General features: G+C 52.8%; 8 protein-coding genes across 8 annotated transcripts; 4 read left to right on the forward strand and 4 right to left on the reverse strand.

Annotated features, from left to right (window-relative positions):
- Window positions 1-49: 49 nt before the first annotated feature.
- On the forward strand, window positions 50-4,562 carry POL1 (DNA-directed DNA polymerase alpha catalytic subunit pol1; the record flags this gene model as incomplete). Its single annotated transcript, XM_064835790.1, has 3 exons — window positions 50-335; window positions 387-3,351; window positions 3,401-4,562. The coding sequence occupies 3 exons, from the start codon at window positions 50-52 to the stop codon at window positions 4,560-4,562; spliced, it is 4,413 nt and encodes a 1,470-aa protein (XP_064696840.1).
- A 1,367-nt stretch (window positions 4,563-5,929) lies between these two features.
- On the forward strand, window positions 5,930-7,272 carry PDB1 (pyruvate dehydrogenase E1, beta subunit; the record flags this gene model as incomplete). The annotated part of the gene is made up of 3 exons (XM_064835791.1): window positions 5,930-6,180; window positions 6,329-6,803; window positions 6,865-7,272. 3 exons carry the CDS (start codon window positions 5,930-5,932, stop codon window positions 7,270-7,272), a joined length of 1,134 nt encoding a protein of 377 aa, XP_064696841.1.
- A 2,516-nt stretch (window positions 7,273-9,788) lies between these two features.
- Window positions 9,789-10,794, forward strand: LTS14_003087 (uncharacterized protein; the record flags this gene model as incomplete). The annotated part of the gene is made up of 2 exons (XM_064835792.1): window positions 9,789-10,626; window positions 10,706-10,794. 2 exons carry the CDS (start codon window positions 9,789-9,791, stop codon window positions 10,792-10,794), a joined length of 927 nt encoding a protein of 308 aa, XP_064696842.1.
- A 62-nt stretch (window positions 10,795-10,856) lies between these two features.
- LTS14_003088 (uncharacterized protein) lies at window positions 10,857-11,377 on the reverse strand (the record flags this gene model as incomplete). Its single annotated transcript, XM_064835793.1, has 2 exons — window positions 10,857-11,129; window positions 11,222-11,377. 2 exons carry the CDS (start codon window positions 11,375-11,377, stop codon window positions 10,857-10,859), a joined length of 429 nt encoding a protein of 142 aa, XP_064696843.1.
- A 465-nt stretch (window positions 11,378-11,842) lies between these two features.
- Window positions 11,843-13,018, reverse strand: SLT11 (Pre-mRNA-splicing factor slt11; the record flags this gene model as incomplete). The annotated part of the gene is made up of 1 exon (XM_064835794.1): window positions 11,843-13,018. One exon carries the CDS (start codon window positions 13,016-13,018, stop codon window positions 11,843-11,845), a length of 1,176 nt encoding a protein of 391 aa, XP_064696844.1.
- Window positions 13,019-13,444: 426 nt separating this feature from the next.
- On the forward strand, window positions 13,445-14,599 carry ERG6 (Delta(24)-sterol C-methyltransferase; the record flags this gene model as incomplete). The annotated part of the gene is made up of 1 exon (XM_064835795.1): window positions 13,445-14,599. The coding sequence occupies one exon, from the start codon at window positions 13,445-13,447 to the stop codon at window positions 14,597-14,599; it is 1,155 nt and encodes a 384-aa protein (XP_064696845.1).
- Window positions 14,600-14,753: 154 nt separating this feature from the next.
- On the reverse strand, window positions 14,754-15,478 carry ERG2 (C-8 sterol isomerase; the record flags this gene model as incomplete). The annotated part of the gene is made up of 2 exons (XM_064835796.1): window positions 14,754-14,855; window positions 14,957-15,478. The coding sequence occupies 2 exons, from the start codon at window positions 15,476-15,478 to the stop codon at window positions 14,754-14,756; spliced, it is 624 nt and encodes a 207-aa protein (XP_064696846.1).
- A 984-nt stretch (window positions 15,479-16,462) lies between these two features.
- tbp1 (TATA-binding protein (TBP)) lies at window positions 16,463-17,276 on the reverse strand (the record flags this gene model as incomplete). The annotated part of the gene is made up of 2 exons (XM_064835797.1): window positions 16,463-16,946; window positions 17,002-17,276. The coding sequence occupies 2 exons, from the start codon at window positions 17,274-17,276 to the stop codon at window positions 16,463-16,465; spliced, it is 759 nt and encodes a 252-aa protein (XP_064696847.1).
- Window positions 17,277-20,735: the final 3,459 nt, after the last annotated feature.

Genomic DNA, 20,735 nt, shown 5'->3' on the forward strand with positions numbered 1-20,735 from the left:
AAAATAGCATGATAAACCACAACGACATCTAGTCTGTCCTCTCGCCATAATGCCACTTTCCAGAGCAGACCGGCTCAAGCAAATTCGAGCTTTACGAGCCGCTGGCAAGACTGGGTTTGATGCATACGAGGTAGCGGAAGCCGAGTCGATCTACGAGACTGTCGACGATGAAGGATACAAGAAAGTCGTACGCAGTCGCCTGGATCAAGACGACTTCGTCGTGGACGACAACGGTGGAGGCTACGCCGACGATGGACGTGAGGATTGGCAGGACCAGCGAGTAGTGTATGAGGACAGCGAGAGTGATGGAGATCTGCCGAAGCAGGGCAAGGCTGGTATGGCGTGACATGTCCTCCTTGATATACACCTTACTGACATGATGACAGCTAAGCGAAAGCGTGAAGAAGACACTGAGCGACAGGAAAAGCTCAACAACGGCATCAACAAGTATTTCAGCGCTAATCCAGCAGCCGCTGCGCCGAAAGCCAAACCTGTACGAACAGCCGAAGACGATGCCTTCTTGACGGATCTGCTCGGCGAGGTTGACACCAACATTCCTTCTCGCGTACCTTCACATGGCAAGGCAGTGAGAAGCAACGATCGACGCAAGACCCGAGTGCTTTCACCACCACTTGAGAGCCGGCCTCGCGCACCAAAGTACGAAGAGCACGAAGATCTCGCCATCACCCCTGTCGCCATAGCAGACGACGATAAAGGCTACTTTGTGCAGCCACAGGATGACGACGTGCCCATGAGTGATCCTCTGCCGTCGTCGCCTGTAGCTAAAGTGGCAGAGAGGAAGGAGGCCGCGATCAAGGCTGAAGACGTTGACGAGGATGATTTGATGGAGGTTGCTGAAGTTCAGGGCAATACGGCGATCAGGTCAGCCAACATCAACATGAAGGGCAGTCGTCCTGCACCGAAGCTGGCCAAGCGCGCATATCCAACACCAGACAGCTCGTCGCCTGCACGGGCGCCAGAAGATGGCGTTGACATGACAGCAATCAACAATGTCACGGAAAAGCTCAATATTCTTAGCAGCCCACCAGCCGAGACAGTGTCGGCAGGCAAGATCAGCGCGAAGGATGCCATTGAGAATGATGGCTCGTTACGCTTCTTCTGGACCGACTACACGGAAGTCAACGGCAGCCTGTGCCTATTCGGCAAAGTCAAGAACCGTAGCACTGACAGCTTCGTCTCCTGCTTCGTCAAAGTCGACAACATCCTTCGCAAGCTCTACTTCTTGCCACGCGAGACTCGTCACCGTCAGGGGCGTGACACGGGTGATGAAGTCGAGATGGGTGATGTTTACGAAGAAGTCGACAAGCTCATGACCAAGTACAAGGTCGACATGCACAAGATCAAGCCCTGCTCTCGTAAATATGCTTTTGAGCTTCCGGAAGTGCCAAAGGAGGCCGACTATCTCAAGCTCCTCTATCCTTACGACAAGCCTGCCCTACCTATGGACATCTCCGGCGAAACTTTCTCTCGCGCCTTCGGCACCAACACAGCACTTTTCGAACAATTCGTGCTATGGAAGAACATCATGGGTCCGTGTTGGTTGAAGATTGATGGCGGTGACTTCGAGTCTGCCAGTAACGCTTCCTGGTGTAAACTTGAGCTACAAGTCACGAAGCCGAACAACATCACAACGCTCGGTGATTCCGACAACCTCGAAGCGCCTCCACTTACCCTTATGTCCCTCGCACTACGGACTACCATGAACGTCAAGGAGAACAAGAATGAGATTCTAGTGGCTAGCGTTCGTTTCTATCCCGATGTGTCACTCACGGATACGACACCGCCCGAGAAGCTGCCATCACGGACTTTCACTTTTATGCGACCGAATGGAGATTATCCTGTTGGATTCAAGCTTGAAGCTGAGAAGCACAAGGGCTCGATCATGATGGAGAGAAATGAAGCCGCACTGTTAAGCAAGCTCCTTGCAATCATTCAGATGCACGATCCAGATGCGCTTGTCGGCCACAGACTGGACGACGTGGACTACAACGTGCTTCTGACACGAATGCGAGAACGCAAGACACCTGGCTGGCATCGCATTGGGAGGCTAAGGCGCAGCGACTGGCCCAAGAATGTTGGCAAGGGAGGTGGAAGCTTCTTCGCTGAGCGCCATCTTGCTGCTGGGCGCCTGCTTTGTGATCTTGCCAACGACATGGGTAAGTCTATCATGACTGGCTGCCAGACCTGGAGTTTAGACGAGATGGTGAAGCTGTATCTTGGTGGGAACCACGTTCGCAAGGATATCGACAACGAGAAAGCACTTGCCATGGCTACTACGCGACAAGGTCTGATGAACTACGTCAAGATGTGCGAACTTGACACGTACTACATCGCAGCTATAGCACTCAAGCAGCAACTCCTGCCATTGTCGAAAGTCTTGACCAACTTGGCCGGCAACTCCTGGGCACGAACACTTTCCGGTACCCGGGCAGAACGCAACGAGTACATTTTGCTGCACGAGTTCTACCGCAACAAGTACATCTGTCCAGACAAGGTATGGGGCAAAGGCGCCACGAACAAAAAGCTCGAAGATTCTGCCGAAGGTGGTGAGGATGCAGAAGCGGGCGATGGCAAGAAGAGAGACAAGTACAAGGGCGGTCTCGTCTTCGAGCCCGAGAAGGGACTCTACGATAAGTTCATCCTGGTCATGGATTTCAACTCACTATATCCCTCGCTCATCCAGGAATACAACATCTGCTTTACGACTGTCGAGCGGTCAAACATCGGCGAGGACGAGGACGTTATACCTGAAGTGCCAGAGGATACGCAGAACAAAGGCATCCTACCTCGACTTATTCGTACGCTCGTCAATCGCAGGCGAGAGGTGAAGAAGCTTATGAAAGGCAAGGGCGTTAGTGATGAGCAGCGCAAGACATGGGACGTGAAGCAACTAGCCTTGAAGCTGACGGCCAACTCTATGTACGGGTGCTTGGGTTACTCGAAATCTCGTTTCTACGCCCGACCGCTGGCTGCCTTGACGACCTCGAAGGGTCGTGAAGTCTTGCAAAGCACCAAAGAGCTTGCCGAGTCTGCTCACGCGTTGCGTGTCATCTACGGTGACACCGACTCCGTTATGGTCAACACGAATCAAGACAACATCCTCGAAGCCATCAAGATGGGCAATGAATTCAAGAAGGCTGTTAACGAGCGATATGAACTGCTAGAGATCGAGATCGACAACATTTTTCGCCGCCTTTTGCTGCATGCTAAGAAGAAGTATGCCGCGATCAACATGATTGAGGACGGCGGAGTGTGGAAGGAGAAGATGGAAGTCAAGGGCTTGGACATGAAGAGAAGGGAGTATTGCCAACTCTCAAAGGATACATCTACGTAAGTCAAGGTACCATAGACGCTTCGTTGCATTACTGACATTCTCCAGCGAGCTGCTCAACTACCTCCTATCAGGCGAAGATCCAGAGAAAGTAGTGTCTCAGATCCACGACTACCTTCGCAGCCTAGGCGAGAAGATGCGGAACAACAGCATTATCCCTTTAAAGTATACGATCTACACGCAGCTCGGCAAGGCACCAAAGGAGTACCCCAACGCCAACTCCATGCCCTCAGTCCAAGTCGCCCTGAAGCAGATGGCAAAGGGAAAACAGATCAAAGCCAAGGATGTAATGTCCTTCGTCATCTGCGGCACAAGCTCAGGCTCAGCAGAGAAGGCTGCCCAAAACGCTCATACCATTGATGAAGTTATGGCCAAGGACAGCGGACTCGTACCAGACGTCGATTACTACCTCCACAAGCAGATCTTGCCGCCTGTCGAGCGTCTTTGTGCTCCTATCAGTGGCACGAATATCTCTCTGCTAGCTGAGTGCCTAGGGCTGGACACGAGCAAATATCGTGTCAGTGGTGTTAGCAAGGGCATTGAGCAAAGCAACGAGATCACTACGCTTGAAAGTCAGATCCCAGATCACATCCGTTTCAAGGACTGCGAGCCACTGGATCTACTATGCTTGGGTTGCAAGCACCACTTCGAATATCGCGGGCTGAACTACCAGCCACCACCAGATCAGGAGATCCCACTCACACCCCTAACTGTCCTCGCGAACTCTGGTCTCAGCTGCCCACGAGCAGAATGCAAGAAGACGATATCGACATTGTCCCTCTCCACTCAACTCGATGCGCAGATCCGCAAACACAGCTCACGCTACTATTCCGCCTGGCTGACCTGCGACGACGCGGCCTGTGGCATCCGGACCCGACAGATCTCAGTCTACGGCCGTCGATGTCTTGGTCCGAAAGGGCTGGCACATGGCTGCTCAGGACGTATGACGTGGGACATCTCGCAGAAGGGACTGTATAATCAGCTCTTGTTCTTGCAAGGACTATTCGATGTCGACAAGAGTCTAGAGAAGATGGGCAAGCCTGGTCTAGCGGGTGTCAAGACCGAGGAGAGTGAGAAGCTGAAGGTGCTGGCTGGTATGAATCGGGAGAGGTTTGAGGTGTGTAGGGGCGTTGTTGATGGCTATTTGGATAAGAGTGGATGGGGGTGGGTTAGTATGGAGGGGTTGTTTGGATATGCACGGAAGGCTTGAATGAGTAGCTTCGCATGTAAGCAAGTACGCAATGAAGTTTCTTTAATGATGAAGCATCTCTCGCATATGAAGTAGTGACCCTCATATCCCAATGACCGTCCTGACTTTTCATAACGGCAGCGATCTACCGCCCTTGAGGCGATACTCCCAGCGCTCTCCACGTCAATACAATCACATCTGCATTGTAACGATTCACCGACCCTCAAGTGGACTTCCACAGCACGCACGGCCCAAAATACTAGATTTCGTCGCTGTCCACATAAATCCCCATCGACAATCTTACGAAGCTCCTTGCTGTCCCTCTCTCTCAAGATGTGGGTCTGGCTGCCAAACGACCTGTCACTACACAAGGAAAGCACGACGATAGTCGGCGCAGGGTCTTCGAATCTGCTGTGATCAGCGCGCGAGAGCTTGGTAGATGTCATTGATTAGTCCTTTGGTGACCACGGGTTGGCCTTGGTTGCCTAGCGTTGACCTGACGACATTGTCAAACCGCGACAGGATGTCGTCCATATGCGCACAGCCGTTATCTTCCTCGACGGTAAGGGCATGGCCCGTTCTTACTCTTGTAAGATCGACAAGAGAGACTCGGGTACAATAAGGTGCTTCAGTCCTATACCAGATACCTGGTTCTTTCGGATGTGCCAGTGCATTTCTCCTCCGCGCGCAAGAAGCGGTGACCACGAACTCAAGTTTTCGCAGAGAAGCTATAGCTTGATCTCCGATGGCTTCAAGCCATCGACAGAAGTCTTTGCTGCCCGTGCTGATGCCTGGTCTCTCTGAGTCCACTGCGACATATAGTCGGAAAGTGCTTGACGACCAGAACAGAGGCAAGAGCTCGTTGTGCAGTGGTCGATCCACTTGACGTATGGCGAGAGCAGTACTCAGTCCTTGCGGCACCAGCATCTCATCATAGTCAATCATGGATATTGGCCATTGCTCTGTTAATGCATATTCGTAGATATGTAGGCGGAGCTCTGCTGGGAGATCTAGCAGTCGTGGCATTCTTTTACAGAGACAGTGACCGATGCCGACTGATCTCTCTCCTAATCAATTCTTGTTCTTGCTCTACTACTGCCGGATGCGTACGATCCTAACTGTCAAATGAAGTGAATGATCGGGAGTGGAGTGCGAAGAGGAAGTCACGCAAGCTCAGAATAGTGCAGAAGCACGAGCCAACGGGGATCGGAAGACAGCAGGGTCCCAGCTTCACGAAGGGCCGAAAGTCATCCGCGTTGTTGGGAAGGGAAGTATTTATCATCAGCAACGGCAGCACAACAGCATCCACGTCCCATTCACTCATTTCTCCCGTGTCGCGTGCAACCAGGACCAGCACCTCACCGTCTTCAGCTCACACCAACGCCGCGATGGTGGCTTCACGACTTGTCCGACCAGCTGCACAGCTCCTCCGCAGCTCCCCTTCAACACTCCCCAGATGTAGCTTGCAGAGGGTGGCTGCACCGGCGGCAGCATTGAGGTTGAGGAGGTCATATGCTACGCCCTCGGGTAGCAAGGAAATGACAGTGCGAGATGCACTGAACGAGGCGATGGCGGAGGAGATGGAGAAGAATGAGAAGGTCTTCGTGCTGGGTGAGGAGGTTGGACAGTACAATGGCGCGTGAGTCTTCCCAGAGCGCTGCTACATATGTGAAGATCAGCATGAGCTGGTGTAATTCAGGCTATAAGCATACACCTGCTGGAAGGCTTGCTGTCTGGATGTAGTATGCATGCATCACGAGGTCAAGCTGACGGATATGCTATTACAGATACAAGGTTACGAAAGGCCTGCTAGACCGCTTTGGCGAGAAGCGAGTCATCGACAGTCCCATCACAGAGTCCGGCTTCGCAGGCCTGACAGTCGGTGCTGCCCTCGCAGGTCTCCACCCTGTCTGCGAGTTCATGACCTTCAACTTCGCCATGCAGGCCATCGATCAGATCATCAACTCTGCGGCCAAGACACATTACATGTCCGGTGGCATTCAGCCTTGCAACATCACTTTCCGTGGACCCAACGGTTTCGCATCAGGTGTTGCAGCTCAACACTCACAGGACTACTCAGCTTGGTACGGCTCGATACCCGGTTTGAAGGTCGTTGCGCCCTACTCCGCCGAGGACGCAAAGGGTTTGTTGAAGGCTGCCATTCGCGACCCGAACCCCGTCGTTGTGCTTGAGAACGAGCTTCTGTACGGTCTGTCCTTTCCGATGAGCGCAGAGGCTCAATCTGACGACTTCGTAATTCCGGTACGTAGTCCATTGGTCGAGATACAGTCTAGCCATGCAGTCCACTGACAAATATACCCAGTTCGGCAAAGCCAAGATCGAGCGACCTGGCAAAGACCTCACCATCGTGACCCTCTCCCGCTGCGTTGGCCAATCACTAGTAGCCGCTGAACAGCTCAAGAGCAAGTACGGCATTGACGCTGAAGTCATCAATCTCCGATCGGTCAAGCCTCTTGACGTAGAGGCCATTGTCAAGTCCGTCAAGAAGACCGGCCACATGATGGCAGTGGAGTCCGGCTTTCCAAGCTTCGGCGTGGGCGCTGAGATTATCGCCCTTACCGCGGAATACGCCTTCGACTACCTCAAGGCGCCACCAGTCCGTGTCACTGGTGCGGAGGTCCCGACACCTTACGCGCAGAAGTTGGAGGAGATGGCCTTCCCATCGGAGTCGCTTATCGCGGACTACGGCGCTAAGCTCTTGAGAGTGTAAGGGAGGAGACATGCCAAATCAGTACGAGTGAAGAGGATGGGCTAGACGGTTATCAGTGAGCGCCCAGTTCCTGTGGTGGCTGCAGTCCAGGTTGCTTGCGCGGAGCGAGGCCAGATCAAACAAAGGCGACAGGCGTGGTGCGTTGTAGACCTACCCGGGATGGGATTCCGACTTTGTCTTACTGGCTTTTTGTGGTGGTGGTGTAACTAGGTCGCGTTAGCACGGAGCATAGCGTGCTTTTCACGGTACGATAAGCCATTGATCATCGTCTACCTCGTCCTTTCAAGCCACAATGCCGTCGAATCATGCTTTGCGCAGAACGATGAACTGTCATGCACGTAGCAAACTATCTGGTAAGTTTTTAATCTCGTGATGAATCGTGGTGTAAGTTCGAGCATGCATGACTGCAAACACATGGAGCCCAACCTTCCGTACTGCTCACATGTGCAGGATCTGAATCGTCGAAGAAGAGCTGGCACAACGCCACACGGTCATGTCCTTGGCTACACTCGAGTATCTACGCAGCAGTAGCGTGGTCGACATGAAGGGCTGGGAAAACGCTTCCAAGCCTCGTCAGTGGCATATGGTCGGGGGCGCGGTCTGTCACCATTGTAGCTCGTACTAGCAATGCATATTCGCTTACACTAAGACTGTGACACCTTACCATGTGGCTGTGGCGATGTACGCCCAACTCGTGCTTGCTGTAGCTCGACTGTAGTAGGTACATGAGAGGGGGTGGCCTGCATTATGCATACGCCATCTGCGCACGTGTGGTCCACGTGGAGATCGCCATCCGTGTAAGCGAAGGTGTAGGTGTCGTCTGCACGCCGTCTTAATTGTGGCGTTTGAGCATACTTGTGGGCTCTTGAAGCAGGCCGTTGAGTCTTTAGCCTCGTTGTGGTGGTGCTCACATATGGCTCGCTGTGTTGAAGCTGTGTCGTGGCCGGGTCTGGGCCGCCACTTCTTAGCTGGATGACTCAAAGTTGCTTGGTTCCAAATACTGATGATGATGGCGTTCGATGAGGATGGGGCACGACAAACTTTAGCCGAAGCTATGTGGTCCTGGGTCCTAGATGCAATAGGTCGCGCGGAAGTAGGGTGCCTGAGCATCGTGGCGTCTGTGAAAGTCTACATTGAGCTCAATTGGATCCGCCTCAATCGCGATCCTCGATCCACATCCCTGGGAACTGTATCTTGGACCGGCTGTATGGTCCTGCAAGCCTGTCAACCAAACTGTCGGCGCGAGTATCAGAACTCCACATAGGCAGCCCTCGTGATGATTTCAGGAGCAGACGCTAAGGTGAAGAGGACAGAGGTCGAGAACAATCGCAAGCATGTGGCAGCCACGCGGGCGTTTTGCCGCTGCGAGATGTGAGACATCCCCACGACATCACTTCCTTTCTCTTCCCTCGAGACATCACTTGCATTTATCCCTGCTTCCCCACGAGCAAGAAAGCTGCTTTGCGCTCCTATTTCACCAGACATGCCTTCCCTACGCCCAAGCGCTGGTTCCTGAGAGCCGTCCCAGCCCTTGTTGCAGGAGGAGGCACTATTGTCTGCATGTCTCACCGGACTTCCTCGGTGCATTGCAGCTTTTGCCGAACTTGCTTCAGCCAACGCGGGATGTAGGTTTAGGACAACCTCATGCGAACCACGCGAATGCCCTGCCGGGCCTGACGCCATGTTGACCTTCCTGTCGCCTTCGAGTTTTCTTGACGTCCTGGTGGGCTGCCAATTTTTCTGTTGATGCGCTAGCACAAAAACTTCCCGAGCCTCTTAGCTTGACGATGTGCTCGCCGGTGTGCAGCCCAGTAGCAATCCTGGCAGACAAGATACCTCCTCTGCTGCCAGCATTCAGCTACTTGAAGTCACACGGAACTGACCACCGGACTGACGCTACAGTGTAGTAGCCTACGGTGAGGCTCGGTGTTGTGAAACCAACCACGCCCAAGCTCCATACGCGCAACGAGTGGATCTGACTGAAGCTTCAACGGTGATATAGCCACATGCAAATCACCCGCAGTTCTGCGCTGAAACCTCTTTAAGCTTGAAGCACCCCAAAGAGGTCGTTCGAGGACTAGTCAGTATGCTCACATTGGCTGTTTTCGACCTAGCTCAGTATATCGTCAGTCTCAATGTGCAAGCCGAGCATTCCCAGCTCACGCGGCATGAGGTAGATGGCTGCCATGCGGTATCTGAGCACGCTCCGGCGGGCCCAACGTTGCCTGCGATATGCGTGTCAACTGCCGGCGGGAATGCCGCAATGGAAACCTGGACATGGTCATGCTCGGCTACGCATGAAACTGGTCCCTAGCTCTTTGTTATCCTTCACTGGGCCAGCCACATGCGAAGAGCAATCTCAAGCACGTCTACGGCTGATCTATGCCTGCTCATCGACTAACAAACACCGTTGCTCGGGCCCTAAGCAACGGGTGCAGTGTGAGACATCCTTCACGCGATATATGCAAGACATATCCCACTGGTTGTTGGCCATGGGGTCAGAACACAGACATACAATGACCCTCAGACCTCGCGCCGTACCAGATCTACCCAAGGCGAAGGTTCCTGCAGAGTCAACAAACTTGGCAGCATCGTCTTCTTCTTGGTCGTGCCCAGCTGAGGCAATACCCATTCTGGCAACACCACCTATCTTCAGGATACCGGCCGAGCTGCGGCTGGACTTCTATGCATTGGCACTACTGGTGGACGACTCAGACCTGCGCTTACTGCAGACTTGCAAGCAGATCAACATGGAAGCGCGCCCGATCTTGTACCAACGACCGCTGACCCTCACATCACAAGCACAATTCTTCGAGCTCGTCCAGCGAAGCGACCCGGTGGACCTGCTTCGTATACATGATGTGACTCTACATCTCACAGACATTAGCCTGTCGTCGCTACTGGATGGGTTCGCTGGTATCACTGCTTGGGCTTTGTATCAACAGGAGCTAGAAAGGCTCGACAGAGCATTCAGAACCATATCGGGCCTACGACGATTAGTCCTGCGCCCGCCAGCAGTCAACCATTCGCAGCTCTTACGAGGCATGTACCTGTCATTCCTCGGCCTGATACCTCAGCATCACCCATCGCTGCAAAATCTCGTCATCGAAGACAACAAGGATCTACTCAACAAAGTGCCGTCACTCCGAGATCTACCGAATGTACACTTCACCATCACGACAGACAGTACGCCAGATCGCAAGCAGACATGTTCTCGAAGTCCAACAGTCAAAGTCGAGGTTGAGGAGAACGAGGAGGATCTGCTGGCAGACCCTACCTTGCCCGAGGACTCGGGTCTCGTCGACAGGAAAGCCAAGACCAAGAAGCCGGCAAAGTCACCAAAGCAAGCAAGATGTAAGCGCAACAGATCGACCATCGAGCCTGCAAAGATGGGAGAGGGAATTACAGCTGCTAACACGGTGATCAAGGCAAGGGTACGCAAGCCTGCGACACAAGTACGACCAGGTATCGCAGGACGACGGCGGCGAGGAGATGATTGAGCGTACTCTGCCGTATCATTAGTATAGAGTCATAACATGGTGGTAGTCAGTAATGTAATCATTCATACACCGTAACACGAAGCTCTATTTCGATCCCTCCTTCCTTGCACAGCAATCTCCTGCCGCGTCGATGCTACAAACCTTCAAGGTCTCGTCACCTTTCGGCTTGTCAGCCTCGTACTGCTCGCCAAGATGTTCGGCAACGTCGTCGCAGAACTTTGCCATGTATGTGTCCTTTAATGACAATCCACGCGGCGTATGCGTTGTCCACTTGATAGCCGTACGATTGAAGACGTTAGTCCATTCAGGGTGATGCCGTTGCTCTTTGCACTTTTCCGCCACTTTGTTCATGAACTCCTGTAAGTCATGTCAGCGACGACTACTACAGGGGTGAGGTCTCTGCTCATGGAATGGATTTCGGTTTCAGTAAACGATCGTGTCAGACATACCCAAGTAGTCTTGAAAGTCCTGAACTTGAACACCCCTTCGAGTGCATTCCCATCGGACAACTGCCATCGACCATTATCAACCAGCCGCGTGACCTCCTCAGCAACTTTATCCTCGTCGTTCTGGGCGGAGATTGACAGCTTGAGTCGATGCACCATATCTGCTCTGGTGGTGGAGAATGCTCTTGTTGACGTATTTATGGTATTTCTCCCGGTCACAACATATCTACCAGACTGTAGGCATCCTGCAGAGTGCTGAGATCGAAAGAGGCGAGTCGATAACAACACGCGCATACTACCCCAATTGAAAGATATTGTCTTGGTTTGAATCGCCGCGAACCAAGACGTGAAGTTGATTGCCACTTGAGACGCACGGATCATACAATAACGCTCCATCACAGACCAAGGGTACCAACATTCTACTTCATGCATCGAAATCATTATAAGAGGCTCTGTCATGACTTCATGGAGGCTTTGTGTATGTCTACGTATACGCATCCTCGATCGGAGCCCGAATTTTGAGCCCGAATACCACTCCCTAACAACGACTGGACACAATCATGCCTCGCGCACCACGACGCCCTGCTAAAATAAAAAAATCCCATTCAGAAGCACTACCCATCGCTATTCGCCAGCCATAGCAGCATACTCAATGTCCCCAGCTCCAGGCGGAGGCGCCACAGCTCCCAAACCATCAAGATCATCATCGCCACCTTCTTCACCTGGCGCTGCCGCAATAGCTTTATTCTTCCCAGCAGCAGCAGCACTCCTACCCCTCTGCTCCTGCCCTCGTGCAGCCCTAGCATTCTCCATCCTCTGATCACGGTCCATGTTGTCCAACGGCTTTGGCTTGCCCCACTGCACTCTTAGTGGCACGCCTTTCACAGTGGCCCTACCTTGACATGCCTCAGCCGCTGCCTCAGCACCTGATCGCTCCATATAATTCATGAAAGCGCAATGGGAGCGATGCGAACAGACTACGCTGCGTAGTGCGCCATACTGCGTGAAGTGAGTGCGAAGTTCGTGTTCGGGCATGTCGTCTTCCACGCCAGTGATGAAGAGAGAAGTGATGTTCTTGTCGGCTGGCGGGAGGATGTCCTGAGGTTGTGGAGGCAAAGCAGCCGCAGAAGGGAATGGTCGGCCTTGTCGCGCACCACCTCTGCCACCTCTACTGCTCGTTGCTGCACCCCCTCGTGTTCCATATGCAGAGCCGTAAGCAGACTTCCGCGAGTCTGCTGTCCGTATCGGTCCTGGTGTATGTCCGCTTTCTGAGCTCTCACCACCTTCCAGTAATTTCTGTCGGCCCTCTGCTTCTTCCGCTTCCAGCCGTCTCTGCTTCTTGTAGTACGGCTCACTACTCGCCAGCCGCCGCAGCAACTCTCGTGCCTTCTCATCTGTCTTCTCATAGCCCTCGAGTCCTCTGCCCTCCTCGATCTCCCGCTCGTTGTTCTGCGCAAAATACTCTCGATTGATACCACTCTGTGGGCCAGGCGCAACCATCTTCAAAGCAGCGTCACGAATCGTGATCGGCAATCCGAAGCTAAGATCCAACATACAACACTGACAGCAGTTCTTCAGTCGCGCGCACGTCAAGCATATGCCTGTGCGCTTTTGTCGGGAGGTCCGGTCTGCTTTCCACCGGAAGATAGTGAAGGGTCTTGTGCATAGCTTGCACTCGGCGCCGTGGTCCTCCTTCAGCATCTGTACGTATGGGTTGTCGGGCAGGCATCGTTCGCAGACTGAAGGCATGTCTGTGGTCTCCCATCCACTCCGGTTCATATCCTGTTTGATTTGCGCCATAGTGCTAAGGAGAGCCTGGCCGTAGATGGTGGGGTGCTGTGGTGATGCTGCCCTATACCGCAGTGCTCTCTGACGAGTACAGCGGGTTCTGATAGTATGGTGAATGTATTGTGAAGCGCTTACGGATCTCGATTCCCAAAACCTCCAGAACATGCCAAGCTTATGTCATTGTCCTCCACATGGCACGTGACGGGGCGGAGAATGGGCGAGGAATGTAGACCCTGGAAATCTTCCATCTTGCAGGCACGCTAGGCCTGTTCCTAGCGACAGCCAGAAAATAGTGGTTCGATTGGAGACGATTTGTTGAGGAAGTGGCACGATTAGACGGACCACCAATTGCCATTGAACTCGTAGAATTCCCTCAAATCTTCGACAGACGATTGTCAAACCTGCTTGCCCTTCCTCACACATTTACACACATCCAACATGGCCGCACCACGATCAAACATGACGCAACTCGAGAAGGAGGACTTGGAGCGAGATGCCGCTTTCAAGAAAGCCCTCCACGGCAAGACTGGCGAAGGACGTCAAGGCTTCGTGGCCATGATGGGCAAAGACCACGCTGCTCAGAAGGAGGCCGTTGACGAGTACTTCAAGCATTGGGACAACAAGGCGTCCGCCGTCGAGACCGAGGAGACTCGCAAAGCTCGACGAGACGAGTATGCCACACTCACACGCCACTACTACAACCTCGCCACCGATCTATACGAGTATGGCTGGGGCCAGTCCTTCCACTTCTCCCGCTTCAGCAAAGGCGAGCCCTTCAAGCAAGCCATTGCCCGTCATGAGCACTACCTCGCCCTTAAGATGAACATCCAAGAAGGCCAGCGAGTGCTGGATGTTGGCTGTGGTGTTGGTGGTCCCGCACGCGAGATTGTCAAGTTCACAGGCTGCAACACAGTCGGCCTGAACAACAACGACTACCAGATCGAGCGAGCAACCCAATACGCCAAGCGAGAGGGTCTGGACCACAAGCTCAGCTTCACCAAGGGCGACTTCATGCAGATGCCATATCCCGACAACTCCTTCGACGCCGTCTACGCCATCGAAGCCACCGTCCACGCACCGAGTCTCGAAGGCATCTACAGCGAGATCTTCCGGGTATTGAAGCCAGGCGGTGTATTCGGCGTATACGAATGGCTCATGACCGACAAATACAACAACGACGATGCGCACCACCGCGAGATCCGCCTCGGCATCGAGCAAGGCGACGGCATCAGCAACATGGAGAAGATTGACGTTGCGCTCGACGCCATGAAAGCCGCCGGGTTCAAATTAGAAGTGAATGAGGATATGGCGGATCGACCGGACGAGTTGCCTTGGTACTGGCCATTGTCGGGTGATTTGAGATATATGCAGAGCATCTGGGACTTTCCCACCTTGGTTCGCATGACGCATGTTGGACGTGGATTGGTGCATCGGTTCGTAGGTGCATTGGAGATGATCAAGTTTGCGCCGAAAGGGACGCAGAAGACGGCGGATTCATTGGCGTTGGCTGCCGACTGCTTGGTTGCTGGCGGTAAGGAGAAGCTGTTCACACCTATGTATTTGATGGTTGGCAGGAAGCCAGCCAAGGCTTGAAGTGTTACATCTTAGAAGAATAGTCTTTTCGCGATACAAAGTCGTGGTTCTGAGCCGGCGTTATGGTGGACTCTTGCATCCATATCTAGAGGATATGCGAGATAGTGCATAATCGTGAGAAGTGGATGCATTGCAGTAGCACTCCACACAATATCTAATCAGCAGATGCTATCACATCTTCCCAATCAACAAATTTCCGACCATCTCCCACCCAGTAACCCAAGTCGTCCTCCACAACGTCCAAAAACCCAATATACTAAAAAACGTATCTGCATACCCAAAAGCAAGCATCCCAGGAATCCATCCCCTAGCATACTCAAGCGCGAAACATGCCTCACGCATAGAATACTGCTTCACCTCTCCCCGTCTTAGATGATGCACAGAACCTGCCGGATAGACCTCCGGCTCGAAGACATCTGGACCAGGCGCGTAAGCATATTGTGTCCCGGACAAGATATGGAAGTAATCATCTGCTGTATGTCGACCCGTATGGCCTTCTGTCCCCAAAGCGGTGCCGAAGATGATAAGGTATTCCGTGACACTGGCGTGGATGATGTACATTGCGCCCATGGCGCCACCGGCGTTGTTGAAGATCCATCCTTCATTGATACTTAAGTAGGGTGATAACTTTGGGTCCTGGTGGAGGGTGGTGACGATGTGGGAGACGATGCCGGAGGTGTTGGTGCCGTGGAGGGAGATTGCTTGGAGGGAGAGGTTGTGCAGGTCTGGGGGGTTGAAGATGTAGAAGGAGTCGAGCAATGAGTCGAGCTGGATGAGGCCGTAGATTGCGGAGGCGAGGCAGATTAGTGTTGTGAGGGCTAGTATACGGCTGTCGCTGTGATTGACGCGAGAGGTCATGTGGCTGGGTTTGGTGTCCATGGTTGTGGCGACCATGGAGCGGATCTGGGAGGAGAGCAAAGAGTAGAGTCGAGGTACACCGTCAGCGCAATGGCTACAGCTCTTGTTCCAGTAATTCGCAGGAGGCAGATGTACTTTAGCAGTATCCTGTAGTACATGGAGAAGCTAGTATCACATTACTATAACAATTGCTCTATGTCAGCATCGCAATCGTACGACTGTGGAGCTGCATTTGCAACGAGGGATGGAAGGCACGCAACAACGCGGACTGACGCGACCACACCTCTATCTCATACTCGCTGATATTCAGATCTTAACCGCGAGGTGCACATAACAACAGCAGCTCCCGCAAGACCGACATGACAGCTGGGCGGCTTAGCGAAGTCAAGCAAGAACAAGACGAGAAGATAAGATATATGTCATGAGCAGATCGTTGGCATATCGGTGCACTACCTGAGCCACCGCATCATCTCACTAAAACATCTTCGTATCGCACACTCCCTTTGCCTCAAGCTACCAGATGCTGATCTACAGCCCTGCGTGCCAAAGTGGTGTTACGAAAAGAATGCTGCATGCCATGCTTCCCCATCCTCCTTCATTTCGTCAATCTTTGTTTGGCCCTCGTTTTGTTGGACCATTGTAAATGAGGCCTCGCAGCCGGTAGTCTCTGCTATTGTTGCAGAAGCTTCAATCTCTTCTATCGGAGGGCGAAACAATTCTTGTTGAGGCGGCTCGAAAACTCGTGCCGATGAAAGCCTGCACCCTGGAGGCTGAAAATGAAAACGCCGGAGCTCCTCGCCATGCTGGAAACAATCGGTAAACAATGATGATCAAGCTTCGAACATGACGCAAGCAGTTCAGTCTTGTTGCTGAAGTGCAGTTGCGTCGCGTCATGCGAGCTGTGGAAATAGTGTCGAGGTCGGCATTAAACCTCTGCAGCGTTCTGCTGGTGTGTCGTAAATAATAGTACAATCATGCCGTTGTGGTTGGTTGATGGATGCATCTTTAGGTCTTGCGGAAGTCGGAGAGCACAGGGTAAATGAGCTCAAAGGCCTGGTAGATTTCCTCGCGGACCTTAGCGCCAGTGAGCACAATCTTGCCAGAGACGAAGATGAGCAACACAATCTTGGGCTTCATCATGCGGTAGATGAGACCGGGGAAGAGCTCAGGCTCGTAAGAGCTGAACATGTGATGACGGCTAGCCAAACCCTCGAGGCGAATCGGGAACTTGATGTCGCAAGAACCGACGATGTTCTGAATCTTGAACTCGGAGAACTTTGCATTGAAACCGAGTTTCTGAATGATGCGCGCGTACTTGCGGCTTGCGAGCTTGCTGTCATCCTCAGACTTGGCTCCAGTGACGACCATCTTGCCGGAGGCGAAGATCAGTGCCGTCGTCTTCGGCTCGCGGATACGCATGATCACGGCAGCGAAACGCTTGGGATTGTACTCAGCGTTGCGAGCGTGCAGCGCAATAGTCTTTAGATCACTGCGAGGTGTGGTGTTAGATTAGCTCTCGTGCAAATGTGCCAGACTATACCTACAGGCGGGTATCGAGGTTGACGGTCGCAACAATATTCTGCAGGAGAGGCACGATGCCCGACGCATGAATAGAGGTGTCCGCCGTGCTGGGAGCCTCAACGGCAGCAGGTGGCGCCACCGCACCATTGCTCATGTCGCTGTCAACCGTCTTGACCTCTTTCTTGGCCATTCCTGCGTTTTCCGCTGGGAACCAAGGCGCCTGGTGGTAATTCGAGGCAAACTCCTGGACCTCTTGCACGTTCGCCGGGTGGGAGATGGAGGTGCCGTTGGGATCCATGGTTGCAGATGGTGCCCTCAGACAGTCAGTCCGCCGATATGTCGATCGTGTTCAAGTAAGTGAGGCGCGTTTCGCTGTCTCAAAAGTGAGGACAGTGATGACTGCGCGCGCAGGTTTAGGCAAGCGAAGTACTACTGAAAGTCTCACGAGCCTAAGGAAGAAGAAGTAAGAAAATGCCGTCCACCAGCAGGCACCAGAGAAGTCGCGCACAGTTTGCGTCCAGCCTTCCGAGTTGCCGATTGATGTGAGAGAGAAGACGCTTGTTCGCGTGGATGGACGGTTTTAGTATGTGGCTATGTGATCTCTGTGTGTGGAGATGTGTTTGCGGATGATGATGGTGGGCAAACTTTTCGAAGAGGAAGGTAGAAAGCCGAAGATCAGGCGAGTGCGTGGGGTCGGTCGCAATTGCCTCGCGAAGTTCATGAGGGCGGCGGCTTCCCTATTTGTAGTCGCAGGCAGCAGAATTAGCTCGCCGAAGTAGGACTAGCGGCGTCTTCACATGTGAAGCAAAGGGGCCGTGACGCGTTTCAACAGGTGGCTTTCTTTGTTCACTCATAAACGCATGACATGTTATCTCAGTGAATGCATTCATACTACATGTCTGTAGTATACATTTCATTACTTCGACGTATTGCTTGTACCATGCACATGCGCCGCCTCATCAAGCTATCGAGGCAAACGATGCGATGCGATAAAGTGCGACTGACTGGTCCACCATCCCCACTGGTGACTCACCTTTCTGCTAGCGGGGCGAACGAGGAACCAACCATGTTCGAAAGGCTGCACAAGCGATAGTCTGGCAAACACCTCAGGCCGGATGACAGCTGTCTGGAACGAGAGAAAGAGTTCGCATAATTCTTACACGGGCAAGGCTGGACAACTACTCTATCGTACGTGTTTGCGCCCGGCTGGCTGCAGCGCTGTTTGCGTGGAAGCCGAGAAATTTCTGCTGCCTCGCGACATCGGAAAGGTACGGAGCCTGCTGTGGTGGCAAGGACACAAATCGGCGCAAGCATCTGTTTGCGTCGATGTTCGTTCGAGACCGCTCAGATGGTGCTCGTGTTGTACTGCAGAGCATGTTCTGATTGTTAAGGCAAGTGCATGATCGGATACGTACGAGTGCTGCCCAATGAGCAGTCACATCATCTGATGTCTCGAAAGTGGGTGAGTATGACGATGCAAATGACATTCTTGAAATGTGCGTGGCAATTTGTCATATAAAGATAGTCGTGCTAACAAGGTAGCGATATCGTAAGGCGCGGATCAACTCCATCCCAATAATCTCTGCTATGTTAATCGAAAGGTGTTGACTGCGGTGCCGACGAGGGTGGCAGTCTGCGTTATTCGCCGCGTTGGCTGTAGCGTGGTGTCCAAGCGGACGTCAACTGCTGGTATTCCACACTCTGATCTGTCGACTAGAGTCGGTGCCACGTATGTCATTGAACAGGCCACGATAGCAATGGAGGCCTTCACGAACAGCAGGCCACGGCTGTTCTTGGTAGCTAACCTCAGTCTTTCCAGAAAAAGATTCCGCCTGGGGTCTCGATTCGAAGATGTTCAGGTTTAATTAACTCGGCTCATCGTAGTTCCAAGAACACCGCTTGTGTGGCTCACCCAGTACAGGCATCGCCAGCTATACTTTCCTTTTGATCATGAACTTCCACATCTTGTCATCGTCGGTATTGCGAAGGATGGTGCGGTACGGAGTATCCTGATCCAACCTGCAGCATCAAGCTCGCCCTTCCCGAATACTGCACAGTTGTATGATACACGCGAGATGGCCAGTGACAGGACCAGGTCTTCCTGAAGTCCATGTGCATCTGTCTTACGCAGCAGGCTTACTTGTATACGCTCCATGGAGTTTTGATAGTCCCGAGCTGAGAGAGAAATTTACGGGTACGTTGGATCTCTTGCGGTTCTGGCGAGGACGCTGGTACTTTAGCACTTTCTTTTGCTTTCAGCGACAGTCAAGCATAGATGCGCACGCTGAATTTTGGAGCTGGAATGGACAGAGACGCAGGTAGAACGTCCTGGCAATACTACGTGGCAGCAGTAGCACGGATCGTGCTGGGTCCTCTGATGAATGCACACGGAGTCAGGTCGTCTAAAACGCTCTCGGTACTGGGCAGTGTAGATTGCTCGAATGTCGGCCTTCAGCGCGATCAATGTGGCTGACTCCCGCACGAAAGGAGGCTGAACCCATTCCTATGATCACATCGGAATGTGATGATGCCAAGACTTGAAGACTGAGGTCTGTGTCGCATGAGGACGTCTAGGTAAAGCATTCTGATAAGAAGGTTTCTAGCTGCGTTTTGCAATGACTCGGACGAGCAGTTGATTTTCAAAACATACATTTATGGTTGACTCTGTTCCCCAATCGTGCCGCATGCATGTCTTGAATTGAAGATGAAGATTCCACGACAACAGCATAGGGCCCATCATCCAATAGTGATGTTGCCACAAAGGACGCGATACCCACTACTCTCCAAACAGTACAATGCAAACTACAAGTCGCGTGCATCGAAGATGGCGGTTTTTGGTGCTGCAGGTACCTGCATCCAGCGGCAGATCATTACCTGCAGTCTTCACCGTCTCAAACTGTAGTCAGGCAGCTTTGAGCAAGATGCAGGCAGTGTCGAACGACGTGAGATTGATCACTGGCGTCGAAATGAGTTGAGCTCCGTGGGGTGCAGCACGTTTCTGTGGTGTAAGTGGGACTGGTCGTCGACATGGTCCTCGTGGCTCACGAATATCTCCAGGTTCACAAAAGTCTGTCGCGTGCGCAAGGAGCTAATTCATCGTCATGTAAGTGCAACAAGCCCGAGCCAGTAATGTGATTGGTCGTACGTGGCCGGCGAAGATCGAAAACGTGCTAATATAAGTTTCTCGCTAATGTAGCTAGCAGAGTTGCCGATATGGCGGCTCGAATGTGACGAAGCCGGTTCCGCGCAGAACATCTCACGAAGAAGTGTGGCGAGCCGTGGTGTGTGTGACCACGAGCGCGGCTCCAGGGCCCAGGCAGACGTTCGTTTGCTGAGCAGCTTGGGCTGTGACCTATCGCATGTACCGATGTTCGAGTGGTTTGCAGTCCAAAGTCACTACTGCCTTGAGTGGAGTAGCCATCTTTGCTAGCGTGATTGTGGTCAGCGTTCCGGCAACGCTTATACGAGGCGGCACGGCTTCGGTGGATTCTTTGCAACGAGCCTGTCCAAACACAATTGGAAGATCCCTCCTGAAAGTCGTATCGTTGGTGTTTCGCCCGGGTAACTACGCTGCGTCATTGCGAATTCCTTTTGCTTGCCACAGACCACTCCTATTGCTGTGTTGCTCTCCCTTGCCAACCATCACAGCATCTCTGATCCGACACAAACACCCTCTAACATCACGGCACGACATAACGTGAGAGGGCTGACCGGGAATCTGCATGACGGATTAGCCTTGCTTTAGCTGCATGCGACC

The sequence above is a fragment of the Recurvomyces mirabilis genome, assembly GCF_035927965.1.
Source record: "Recurvomyces mirabilis strain CCFEE 5264 chromosome Unknown scaffold_6, whole genome shotgun sequence".
In the NCBI taxonomy this organism is placed as follows: Eukaryota; Fungi; Ascomycota; class Dothideomycetes; order Mycosphaerellales; family Teratosphaeriaceae; genus Recurvomyces; species Recurvomyces mirabilis.